Source organism: Macrotis lagotis, chromosome 2, assembly GCF_037893015.1.
Source record: "Macrotis lagotis isolate mMagLag1 chromosome 2, bilby.v1.9.chrom.fasta, whole genome shotgun sequence".
In the NCBI taxonomy this organism is placed as follows: domain Eukaryota; kingdom Metazoa; phylum Chordata; class Mammalia; order Peramelemorphia; family Peramelidae; genus Macrotis; species Macrotis lagotis.
The window spans coordinates 164,809,768-164,822,631 of record NC_133659.1 but is presented as its reverse complement, the minus strand read 5'-3'; the positions used below and the strand labels follow the sequence as shown (position 1 = coordinate 164,822,631).

Here is a 12,864-nt window from a genome sequence, read left to right as displayed (position 1 = left end):
CAGCCCTCGTCCTCGCTGGGTGCTGGACCCCCACAGTGGCCTGGGCTCTGCTGATTGGGCTGGGAAGGGGGGCCCCTCCCTCCCCCCACCCCAACTCTGCCTTGCACTATTCCCCCACCCTGGCCTGGTGGCCCCTACCCCTGGGGGGAGCAGGTTCAGGGGCCGGTGCTGTCTTCCCCTCCTTCCCCCTCCCCCTATACCCCATGCCCATTTGCACAGCTGCTCAGGCCTCTCCCCCCGGGCTAGGGGGGTCAGGGGAGGGGGTAGCGGGACCAGTCCCTGTATCTATTTAAGGCGTGATGATGTAATATATTGGGGGGGGGTTGGGTGCCCCGGGCCCCATCTTAGCATTTCAGGTGGTGGGGGGCCCGGGGCTGGGGGGAGGGAGACTGGGGACACCTCGGCCTCCCCTCCCCGTTCCCTTGGCTTTTCCAGTCAGTGCCTTAGGGTTGGGGGGGGCAGTTCCCCCTCTCCTGCCCCATTCCCTATCCCTCCCCTCGGGTGTAAGCAACAGAAAGAAAATAATAATAATTTAAGATTCGCAGTTGTGTCGGCCTCTCTTTCCTTCTTTAATTACAGAGGGGATGGGGATCTGGAGGTCGGGGGACAGAAGGTTGCACCAGAGGGGTCACCTATTTCTTGGGGGGGAGAGGAGGAGGAGGGATGGTGATAAGGGTGGAGGAGGGCCCTGGGGGGGGTCTGGGTTCCTCTTCCTTCTCTTCCTTGTCTTTAGCTTCATCACCAGCGACCCCGACCTCTTTCCCTGGAGACTTGGCACAACGGGCGCCTGTTTCCTCACTGGGAAGGAGAAAACATCATGGGGGCAGGGGGGCAATGGGACTTCCTCCCCCTTCCTTGCCTCTTCTTCATGTCCTCTGCTCTTCTCTCACCTTAAGCCACAGATTGGCTCTGGGTTAGAGGAGAGGGAAAGCTTCTTGAACCTGGCCTTCCCCAGGATCACCTTCAGCTTTTTCTCCAGCTGTCTTCGCTTCCCCTTGCTCAAGCTCTTGGCTGAAGCCAACCACAGGCGGGGGTGCTCATCATCACTGGAGTCCCTGAGGAAACCTCAGAATTTAGGGACCTGGAGGTGGTTTCTGAGTCTTCCTAGACAAATGAATTCCCCTCCACCACCCCCACACTCTACCTCCTGGTCTCCTCCCATCCCCTGCCTGGCTGTGTCCTTGAGAACTCACAGCTCCAAATCCAGGTCCCCCTGGTGAGTCAGGGGTGCTGCACACACCGAGCAGGTGTTATCCAGGAACTGGAAGCAGGTTCTGCAGAAGAGGCCTGGAAGGTGGAGCCCAGGGAGGAGTGACATGGGGGCCACACTTGGCCAGGTTCCTTCTTTCCTCTCCCTCTAGAACTCTTCCTGGCCCCCACCACCTCACTGGACAGCAAATGATGGAATGTCATTCTATAATAGAACTATATGCAAATTGCAGAAAGGGTGCAATGCAAATTAGACCAAAACTCACAAATTTGTCTGCTTTATGCAAATTACAAAAATGCATATGCAATTTTCTGTGCCCATATGCAAACGAACCCATACATTGCAATAACATTGGATCCAAATGTAAAACCTACACAAAACTTATGTAAATGATGGACCACAATTGATTGTGTGTCTATGCAAATGAAATCGAATTATAGATTTTAAAATGGAAAAGACCTTAGCAGTTAATCAATCCACCTCCTCCATTTTAAAGAGAAAGGAAACTGAGGCAGAGGGAAGCTAAGTGTCTCCCTATGTTTCAGAGCGATATATATAGCATTGGAACTTAACCTTTCATCCCCCAAATATAGAGCAATTTCCATGGCGCCATGGGGCACCTCCAGAGCAAAGACTGGTGATCCTAGGCAGGCCTACCTCTGCAACCTGGGGTGCTGCAGCTGACAAAGTCTTCCATCTCATTTTCCTTCTGTGGCCTCCCACAGCCCAGACAGTAGGTCTCATGTAGTCCCAGGAGACTGATTAGGGGTCGCAGGCAGCGCCACCTGCAGGACAGTTTGGGGTACTGCCTCTGAATGGGGCACCCCCCCCACCTCCTCCTATTCACCCCTAAAGCTCCATGATGATGGAAACCAGTCCTTTTTTTCTCTCATTACTTTTGCTTTTTCAACCTATTAGGGAGGTCTTCTTACAGTCTAACCCCCATTGAGCCAATTATTCCTCTTTCTCTGACCTCATTCCTACCTTCTCTTCCTCTAGAGAATCCTTCAGAGTATCCCATAAATCCTGAACTTCCTCTCACTTTGCACATTCCCCTTAGGGGAAAATTTCCATTCTGACCCCCTAGATCATCTGCTCTTGAACTTTACCTTCAGGGAGAAAGGGGAGGGAGAAAACTCACTTGACTGCAAGCAAAAGAAGAATATTGATGTGACCCTGGTCAGCTGTCCGACGCCTCACAGCTCTGACCAGAGAGGTGGACAAGTTGGATCGGCGGGTCAACAAGTTGTTGTACAAGAAGGAGATCCGTTCCTGGATGGGAGTTTGAGGAGAGTGTTTTGAGAGTGAACCCAAATCAAAAGGGAAGGGTTTTCCTTGCCTATGGTTAGGAAGAGGCAGTTGGGGAGGGAGGGGACACAAAAGGAATTACCAAACCCCTAATATTACAAGGGGAAGCCTTCCCACCCAAGATCCCAAGACACCTTGCCCTGAGGGGCTTCTTTCTGTGTCTTGGAAGGGGTTCTATAGAAAATCTTGAAACCTTGGTTACTCAGAAATGGAAGTAAGGACTTGGGAGTTTCCCAAACTCCTGACTGTGCCCTCCCTCCACCCCAACTATTGGGACAGTAGGTCCTTCACCTGCTCCCTGGATGGGTAGTAGGAAGCACAGATGATCCGATTCATACGTCCAACATAAGAACCAAAGAATGTAACAAAGAAACATAGGCCATACATGACACCTGGGGATAGATAGTGCCCAATGCTATGACTCCCAAAACAAATTCCATATTCTGGAACTTCTTCCCTCCCCTCCATCAACTTCATATCCCAAGGATAATAGTATTATCTAACATTTACTTTCTTTTTTTGGACCAGATGTGGAATTTCATAGTTTAGGAAATTCTGAATGAGGGAATTCCTCCCCTCAAGGCAGATAAACCTTTCCTCTGCAATTTATAGTCATAGAGCTACCTTCAGCAATGAGAGATTTAGTGACTTGGGGAATCTGGGAGGAGTCTCACAGTATGTGTCTGTGTCAGGATTTGAACTTGGATCTTCCTGACTCTAGACCTGATACTCTACCCACTGAACTACCTTGCTGCCCTGATAGCCCATATAACACTTTATCTTGATAAAGTGAATTAGGGTGATGTAAGGAGAACAGGTACTCTTTTCTAAGGTTAAGTGATTTGCCCATGATCACACAGTGACTGTGTCACAATCAAGACTAAACCCAGGTCTTTCTCACTTTAAGGCCTATGCCCCTTACCCATTAGAACATATTGTCTCTCATGTCCCTAAAAACATAGCCTAAAATTGTTTTTTTTCCCTTCTCTTCTGTATCTCCAACATTGTTGACTCAAACTTGAACTTGCATTCCACTAAAACAAACTGATTTTCTTTCACAGGAAATTAAGTCTACTCATGTCTCCACTATCCTGTCTTTGTTCAATTTGACTTTTTGAATGTAAGTGAAGTACTCTACATTTATCCCTGCTATATTGCATCTTCCTGAGTTTGGTCTACCACACTAATCTGTGGATATCTTTTTGTATAGTTGTTTTGCAACTATCCTTTTCAGTTTTGTGTCAACTATGAATTCTATTGACATGCTACAAATGCTTTCATCCAAATCAATAAAGAAAAAGAAAAACATCAAACAATAGACTAGGGACAGATCCTTGAGTACTCCACTAGAGATCTCTTTCCTGGTTGACATAGTCACTACTTTTCTTTGCATCTGAATTAATTCAAATTCACTAATTCACTAATTCAAATTCACTTTACAGTTTTGTCATTAAGTCCATTAATTGGACTAAATGACAAATGTTCCAATTTTGATTAACTCTCCTACTGCCCTCTGGGTCTATGAGTCCTTCCCACTACCCTGTGAATAGTTAGTTACCAATGACTCCATAGGTATTGTAGTTGGGTTCTGATGTGCGGAGAAGGCAGCGGCGGGATAGGATGGTGATATTTCCCTGCTGAAGAATGTCAAACACTGAGGCCAGGTCACGGTAGATCTGTCCCACGTAGCCTGTCCCCTGTACAGTCACTGACACCAATACCGGGTCTGGAATAGGTAGTGAAATCATGCTATCTCAGCTTTCCCTTCTTGAAGGGTCACTTTTATATGGATAGGAACACCCTAAGATTCTCTGGGCAGTAAGCCTTGCTTTCTCACTTCACACATACACACACACACACACACACACACTTTCCAGAGCCCAACAGAAGCATCACCCCAAATCCATTCTAACTGGTGATAGCATCTTGATAGTAAAGGTGAAGGCAAGCAGATAGTAAAATCTGTGTTCAACTCCTATCAACCAAAATAACCAGATCAAAAAGGCAAGTGGGTGGTGTGGTGGTAAAGAGCAATGGACTTGACTTGGGAGTTAGAATGACCTAAGTTTATTGTATAGAGTCTGCCTCAGAGTCAGGGAGAATCTGAATTCAAATCTGGCCTCAAGATACTTATTAGTTGTATGACCCTCTGCAAGTCACTTAAAACCTAGTGTGTCCAAAAAGCAAACAGAAAAGGGAAAAAAACTAATTTCCAAACCTATCTCAGATTCTTACTATTTATGTAACCCTCCCCCCCAAGCAAGCCATTTCAACTTCTGTCTGCCTCAACTTTCACATCTATAAAATAAGCTGTTGTGAAGATCAAATATGATGTTTTTGAGGGGTTTTGCAAACCTTAAAGCATGATATAACTGCTTTTATTGTTATTATTAAATGGGAAATGTATTTGAAGTTGGTCAATCTGAGTATCAAGTCCTACATTGGTGACATTGGATAAGTCATTTTTTTTTCAGGTTTTTGTAAGGCAATGGGGTTAAGTGGCTTGGCCAAGGCCACACAGCTAGGTAATTATTAAATGTCTGAGGCTGGATTTGAACTCAGGTACTCCTGACTCCAGAGCTGGTGCTCTATCCACTGTGCCACTTAGCCACCCCAAGTCACTTCTCTTTGATGAGTTTGTTTCCTCAAATGCATATAAAAACCCTACTGGGACCAGAGGGTTGAAAGGATAACTACTATTACATAGGAAATGGTGGGGATGGACTCAAAGTTATGTATTATCCCTTCAGGCTCTGAATCTTATTATCTTTTGATCCAGGACAAGAGGTAAAAATCAGTTGGAAGTTTAGGTTTTTTTTTTTTTCAAGGCAAATGGGGTTAAATGGCTTGCCCAAGGTCACACAGCTAGGTAATTATTAAGTATCTGAGACAGGATTTGAACCCAAGTACTCCTGACTCCAGGGCCGGTGCTTTATCCACTGTGCCACCTAGCCACCCCAGTTGGAAGTTTAAAGAAGGGAATGGAGGTGGGTCAGAGGGTTCACAGGAGGGCAAATGGAGGAGGGGTAGGTTGATAAGAAGGGGTGCTCTCACTTCGAGCCACCATCTCCCCCTGCAGCCAATAGCGAGCCACGTCCAGCAGCCAGAAGATAGCATAGTCTAGTACCACTAGCAGCAATACCACCAGCAGATGTCGGATTAGGGTGAAGAATGTCAAGGTGTAATGTAGCTGCTCCTTTCTAGACAGGTGTAGGGAACCTGAAAGGCAGAAATGTCTAAGGGAGAGAAAGGTTGACACCCAAAACTCAGTACAGGCAGAGATATTACTAGAGGATGTGGTGCCCATGAAGTGAACTTGTGAATATGTAAAAGAGTCCTTTCCATTATGGGATCTCCCCAACCTCTACCCTATACCATGACCCCATTCACCAAGAAATAAGTCCTATTGATCATGGGCAGTTGAATGGAGCACCTGACCTGAGAAGGAATCAGGAAGACCAGAGTTCAAATATGACCTCAGACACTTACTAGCTGTGTGAACCTGAGCAAGTCGCTTCACCCTGTTTTTCCTTCATTTCCTCATTTGTAAAATGAATTCGAGAAGGAAATGGCAAATCATTCCAGTATGTTTGCTAGGAAAACTCCAAATGGGATTATGAAAAGTCAGATATTAACAACACTCTGACATACTTAATCATACTTGCCAATCTAACTGGGCCTCAATCTTCTCATCTAGAAAATGGGGAAAATCATCCTGAATGATAAAAATGGGGGACCAGGGAATGCCTTCCCAAGAAATACACATCTATAACATAACCATAGGGGATCCCTTTTGTCAAATGTGTAGAATCCTACCCCCTTACTATGAAAGCACTATATAAATATTAACTATTATTGTTATTTTTATAGTTTCATAGAACTTTAAGATTTGTATAGAGCTCCAAGTTAGTTATTTCACTGGTGATGACAGAGATGAGAGGCCTGAGGAATGGACCTTCTATTTTATTGATATTGGGGACTCACAGAAGAGGAAAATTCCTTCTACCAATCTTCACCTTCTCTATAATCTATATAGTCTTAGAGACTTGCTAAATACATTGAGAGTTTAAGGGATAGTGGTGCTGATACAAACCTTGTCTTCCTAGAACTTCCAATTCTACTTCTCCACTATAACTGGGCAAAACCTTGTCTTCCAGTCCCATATGAACTGTTCATTCTCCCCCAAGCCCTCCTTCCTTCCTTCCCATCCCTGGTCCATGATCTCTTCCAGGAAGCCTTCCACAAGTAACCACCTATTCTCTGATGGCCCTCCCTTCCTTCTTTAGGTTTCCAATTCTGTTATGTAGTTTTATCTGGATAAATCACTGAATCTTCCCTCTCTCCTCCTATGCCCTTGAGGCAGTGCTAAAGGGAAGAGGAAGGGATATTTGACCTCATGATTCTGGAATCTTCCCAAAGGCTGTCTGTGGCTCCTGTTCCATCTGAGTCTTTTCCTAATGTTAAAAACAAAGGTCTGCCAACAAGTGGTGTGGTCAGTGCCAATAGTAACTAGGCTCCTGTAGCACAGGGTTCTAAGATTGAACCCTTGTTCAACCACCTTTTGATTTTTCCTCAGACACCTCCTAATATCGTCTTTAGGAAATTTCTGTCTTTCATAGCACACAATCACCTGGCCGGATGTATCGGGTCTTTTCCCTAGAACTCAGGGGCAAGACTGAAGGCAGACCAGCCTGGATCCGCAAATTATCCATACGTATGAAGCGATCAGTTATATAGATGTTGTCATAATTGTCCTGAGTCAGATAATAGTAGCGATAAAAGAGGGCTCTAGAGAAGAAAGAGGAAGGGAGATATCAGAGTCCTTCAGGGCCTCATTCCTAAGACAAGTCTAGAGCTGGAACTGACCACTCCAGGGATTTGTACAACGCTTCTGCTACCCTCACCACTATCCTTTTGAGATTATGGATCTTCATTCTCATAAATACAATTTGATTTATAAATCAAGTCATGGAAAAGAGAGAATTTTCTGGCAGTAAATACATGCAAAAAAAGTTTAAAACAAACAAACATATGTACTCATAAGAAAGAAGTTAAACCATGATGTAAATAATCAGTCTTAATCCAAGAGAACAGATGATAAGACATACTTCCTTCCTCTCCAGAAATACTACGGGCACAGAACACAACATACATTGTCAGAGCTACTGAGGAGGCAGCTAATTGGTGCTAAGGGTAGAGTGCTAGGCCTAAAGTCAGGGAAATCCAGTCAGACGTAGCTTAACTGTGTGACCTTGGGTAAGTCACTTAATCTCAGTTCACTTCAGTTTCCTTAACTGTTAAATTGGGATAATATTATCTGCTTCCCATGGCTATGATGATTATCAAATGATGTAATATTTATAAGACATTAAGTATAATGTCTATGCTTTATATTTGATAGTTATTATTATTATTGTTGTTACTTTCACATATGGTTCTTATGCTGATTAGTTTCCATAAAGTTTTTTTTTACATTACAGGAGAGGTTTCACTGGGATGAAATATTGGAAAATGTCTAAACAACACATTAATGAAACTTAAAATAAGGGGAAAAAAAAGTTGCACCTATGACAGGTTCATCCTTTTCTGCCCCAATCCTAGGTTTGTATTGATCAATATCGATTTGGAAACCCCTTCTAAGAAATATTAGAAATATCCCTTTCACTCCAAGACCTCTGAGACCTTGAAATCACCACTCCCTACTCCCAGATTCCCCTGCCTTCCAATGTTCCCCCCAACCCTTACTGGAGGTAGAGGAAAATCAACAGTATTGGAGTGATGTTGCCAAGCAGGACCAGGGTCTCCCTGACAGGAAGGAGCTTCAAGTTGACAGCTTCTCGAAGGTCAAAGGCCAACTGAGCCAGGCTTCGGGAAGAGTTGAGATTCACTTTGAAGTGATGGGAGGCTGTGATGTTGAACTCAAACTCACTTCGTACATGGTTAATCAATTGAATCACAGCTGAAGGAGGTAGTAGGAATAAGAAATGAGCAGTGTTAGGGTGCAGTCCCATGGAGGAGAAGGGATCAAGTATGAAAGATGTTAGTCATATCTATGACCAAAAAAAAGTCATCTGGTTGGAAGGAGGAATTCATTCATTCAAATATCAAGTGTCTAATGGATGCCAGGCACTGTGATGGGGTAGAGGGGATGGGAAGGACATGCCAGGTCCCAAAGATAAATAAAACAAAGCCTTTGCCATTAAGTAGCTCTTTCCCTCAAGGGGAGATAACACATATAAAGGTATTTTGTGTTATAATATAACATGTGGATCTGGGCCCATGTGGTAGCATCCTATGGAATGTAACTGAAAAGGAAGAACCACTTCAGGAGTGGAAAAAGCAACCCTGAGAATAATGATTGTTCAACCTGAAAAGTTTGGAAATTGGGAAGTACCTCTGGGTAGGAAATAGGTCAGGGTGACTCACGGGTGCCAATGGTCTTCCGCAAGAATGGCTGTATATATTGGGGGATGACGCAGAACAACTCGACCACTGGCAGAAGCAGATGAGAAAATGGCAAAATCAGAAAAAGGGATAGATTCATGAGACCTCATTTCCCAATATTTGTCAGGTCTTCCAATAACCCTGTTGTTTCTCATTCTTCACCTCCATTGTTCTCTCTGATTTCATGCCCTCCCCTTTGAACCTAAGTCTCTGCTAGCCCCATCCCTCATCCTTTCCTCATTGTCTCTTCTCCACCCTGACCACCCACTCCCACTTTCCAATTCCTCTATACACAGTGATTTCTCCATCCACCTCTACAATGGGCCCATCCTCACCACTGGCCAGACCACAGAGCAGCAGTTTGAAAGGCATGAGAATATAGCAAAGGTGGTAAAACTGGGGCACTGTCTTCATGCAGCGATCCTTGGCATCCTCAAAGATCCTAGTGCATTTTCCGTAGGGTGAGCCTATCTCAGAATTGCACACATCACCAATGTGTAAAAGCCAGTACCACACATTTCGCAGGGACCTGACTGTGGGGGGAGGGTGGATAGAGTGAGCATCTAATAATACTTACTAGACATGTAAATGGATGGATAGATGGATAGATGAATGGATGACTGGATGAATGAATAGATGGATGGATTGACACTATCCTCCACATACATCTTCTCTCTCTTGCATAGAACCCATACTACTATAACTGATTCTCTTCCTTATGTGACAGAGTGGATCCGGAAAACAAAGGAAGGTAGAGAGGAAGTGGACAACTAGGTGCCTATGAAGAGTTTTAGCTTCCCAGGAATATAGTAGAGTTGGGGGCTGGTGCAATGGGTATGACTGATGGTCCTTTTGGGGCTGAGGAAGAATCTGAGGCTACCAGATTTCTGGATCTCAGATCTCATCCAAGGGCTAAGTCTGGAGGACAGGATCATTGGGTTTTTGCTTTAAGATTAGGTTAGGCAAATGGAATATAAGAGGGACTATTGGGAGAATGGTATAGACCAAAGAGGAACACATCAGGGAGAAGAGGAAGGGGGCGAGAGGACGATGGAGTTTCACTAGGCTTTTTTGTTTGAAAAAAGCATACTGATGACAACTGAACTGACCCACGTGCTTCACACCATCCATGATAGAACGGAAGAATTTCCGGATCCGGTCAGCCACTTCCTTGGCCTTCACTGCAATGGCCTTGATCTTTTTCAGGGCACCTAGGAAAAAACAGAAAGGTATAAAGGGAGGAGGGATAGGGAAATCCTTCCCAGAAGTCTGAGCCCTGTGTCAAGGTAGAGAGGAGGTTGGCCTAGAGCCTGGAAGCATGAATTACCACTTGGTATTTGGAGGAAAAAAAAAGACACTAGAGACATAGTCAGAAGACAAACTTTGCCACTTAGTGAATGTCCAATCACTTAACCTTCCTAAATAGCTTTTAAGATGAGTATTATATGAATTCTTACTCGATTCCAAAACTAGAAATTTTTTTTTTTCCAGTGGCAATGGTAGCATAGAAGGTAATCCAACCTAAGTGAGGTCATTTTTAAAGAAGTGGCAGCCTATATAGCTCAGTTGATCCTTGCCCTAGAAGGTTAGAAGGAAGGCAGGCCCTGGGGAAATGAAACAGAAGGGAATGTGACCCAAGGGTTTCATGGCCACAGGATTAGCCAGCAGAGAGTTCTGTAAGGGAAGTGAGTTCAGAGCACAGGCCCCTACCCATCTTCCCAATCTAGTTATAGCTGATATTTGCACAGCCTCCCTTCCAGGGCAATTGGGAAGAAAGTACTTTGTAAACCCAAAAGTGTAGTTACATTTTGGGAAGATGAGAGGGGATATGGGGTTCCTTAGGATTATCAGATATTGAGATGGAAGAAGCCTAGAGTTTGAATCCCTCCTTTCACAGATGAGGAAACTGAAGCTCAGAGAGAAGTAATTTGTCCTAGGTCCCATTGGCAGGGGAATGAGCATTTGAATCCAAATCTTCTGGTTCCAAATCCTCCAAGAGATCACTGGGCCATCCTCCTTTCCAAGACCCCTCATTTTAACCCTTCATTAGAAACCACAATACCAAATATCCAAGACACTGGGATATTGAAGTAGGGAGGTGGTGAGAACAGGAAAAAGGCAATAACCCTGGAGGAGGAGAAAAAGGTCACAGGAAAGGAGGAAACTCTTACTGATTAAAGGCTGCCGGGCCCGCTGAAGCATTTCTGCACTCTGGTTAAGGGCCAGCTCTGCACCACAAGCCACAGAATCACTTGCTCTACTGAAGTTTCTGATAATGTTGGCACAGGGTCCCTGCATAACTAGCCCGAAGGCTGCCATCAGCAGGAGTGTTCGACCCTCTCCTAGTGGAGATAACAGTTTCTTAGTATCCTCACTGGGGTATCACCTCAACCCAAACTTTTTCATTTCTTCTAGAACCCACTCCAATATGAGCTAGATTAGGATTTGACTGTTTTTCCACCTTCACCTCTAGCTATTGATGCTGTTTCACTTCCCAGACCACCAGAGGATCCAAAAAGCTGAGTTACCCTGCTCTAAACATCCTAGAACCAACCTTCCTCATCTCCCCCCAACCCAAGATCCAACTTTCCTCATCTTCACTCCAAGATTCAACCCTTTTCATCTTTTATTTTAGAACCCAACCTTCTTTATCTTTATCCCAGGAGACAGCCTTTTTCACCATCATCCCATCTTCCCTATCTTTACCTCAAGATTCAAACTTCTTCATCTTTGCCCCAGTCATGGTCTGCCAAGGAGGTTCCCCTCTCCATCCCTTTCAGCCTTTTTCCTTAAGAACTCAAACCAATCATTCTTTTGCTATCTGTAACAGGTCTTTTAATAAGCTACTGTTTCTTGACTTGACCTCTTTTTAACTTTCCCTTCTGTAGCCGTTCCTCCCCTATATATTATTTCCTCAATTAATACTCAAGTTTCTTGAGGTCTGAGACTATCATCTCTATTTTTAATTTTTATGTCCAGTATTTTATCACAATTTTTCTTCACTTCTTTCCCTTATTGTTCCTAACACTACCCCCTTGATGCCAGTGTATTCTCAGGTCCTGGCCCTCTTTGCAGTGATTCTTTCCTCCCCTATCCCCTAGGATTCTTCCAGTCTTGATACTCCATCAGCCCAGTTGTCTTTTTTCTATGTGTTCTCCCAGCCCTTTTTTCTCTTATCTGCAGTGACAACCCAGCCTTTTCTCTGTCTCTCTGTCTCTCTGTCTCTCTATCTCTCTGTCTCTCTGTCTCTCTCTCTCTCTCTCTCTCTCTCTCTCTCTCTCTCCTTTCTCTCTCTCTGCCTATGTATCTCTCTCTGTCTCTGTCTCTATCTCTGTCTCTGTCTCTGTCTCTCTGTCTCTGTCTCTCTCTGTCTCTCTCTTTCTCTCTCTCTCTCTGTCTATCTCTCTCTCTCTCCTTTCTCTCTCTCTCTGTTCCCCATGAGCCACCCCCCACCCCACCCCCACTCACTAGAGAAGGTCCGAGGCAGCATCAACAGGACAGTGATACGAACAGAGAGGGAAAAGCCCATACCTAGGGCCAAGAAAAAAGCTAGAGAGAGTGTGCCTGCCAGGCAGCTCCAAGGATCATGCCCCTGCACCAATAGGCCAAGAAGTCCATAGATTGTAGCCAGGGTGAGGCCCAGAATAAAACCACACACACTCTGAGCCACTTCTTGTCCCTTGCTTTTCTCTCTTGCCCACAAAGGGATCTCTTTGCCAGCCATGAATTTGGGGTATGGCTTCTATACCCATCTGTTCTCTGATCTCCTAGAGATGCCCATTGGGCTCTACCAGAGGCACCTCTTTCTTTAAAAAAGTCACAAACTTGGATTTTCTAGATCCTTCCACCAATATTCTAAGGTTCCAGAATGTCACTTGAAGAAGAATTCCTTTTCCCACTTC

At 44.7% G+C, this 12,864-nt stretch overlaps 1 protein-coding gene across 7 annotated transcripts; it reads right to left on the bottom strand.

The window, feature by feature from the left end:
- Nucleotides 1-553: 553 nt before the first annotated feature.
- On the bottom strand, nucleotides 554-12,794 carry DCST2 (DC-STAMP domain containing 2). Of its 7 annotated transcripts, none has more exons than XM_074223340.1 (16): nucleotides 12,431-12,794; nucleotides 11,134-11,304; nucleotides 10,072-10,173; nucleotides 9,540-9,677; nucleotides 9,298-9,429; nucleotides 8,945-9,010; nucleotides 8,264-8,477; nucleotides 7,149-7,306; nucleotides 5,573-5,737; nucleotides 4,077-4,244; nucleotides 2,810-2,910; nucleotides 2,352-2,482; nucleotides 1,868-1,995; nucleotides 1,194-1,287; nucleotides 891-1,055; nucleotides 554-798 (listed from the first exon to the last, which is right to left on the bottom strand). In XM_074223340.1, the coding sequence occupies exons 1-16, from the start codon at nucleotides 12,684-12,686 to the stop codon at nucleotides 633-635; spliced, it is 2,355 nt and encodes a 784-aa protein (XP_074079441.1). In that variant the 5' UTR covers nucleotides 12,687-12,794; the 3' UTR covers nucleotides 554-632. The 7 variants fall into 7 exon arrangements, with proteins under 7 accessions (XP_074079441.1, XP_074079442.1, XP_074079446.1 ...); XM_074223341.1 differs by having other exon boundaries at nucleotides 12,494-12,794; XM_074223345.1 differs by lacking the exon at nucleotides 5,573-5,737.
- Nucleotides 12,795-12,864: the final 70 nt, after the last annotated feature.

Coding starts and splice junctions, on each gene's coding strand:
- DCST2 (XM_074223340.1), bottom strand. CDS start 12,686: ATGGCTGGCAAAGAGATCCCTTTGTGGGCAAGAGAGAAAAGCAAGGGA. Junction 4,245..5,572: donor GGGGGAGATGGTGGCTCGAA/GTGAGAGCACCC, acceptor TACCTATTCCAG/ACCCGGTATTGGTGTCAGTG. Junction 2,911..4,076: donor CAATACCTATGGAGTCATTG/GTAACTAACTAT, acceptor ATCTATCCCCAG/GTGTCATGTATGGCCTATGT.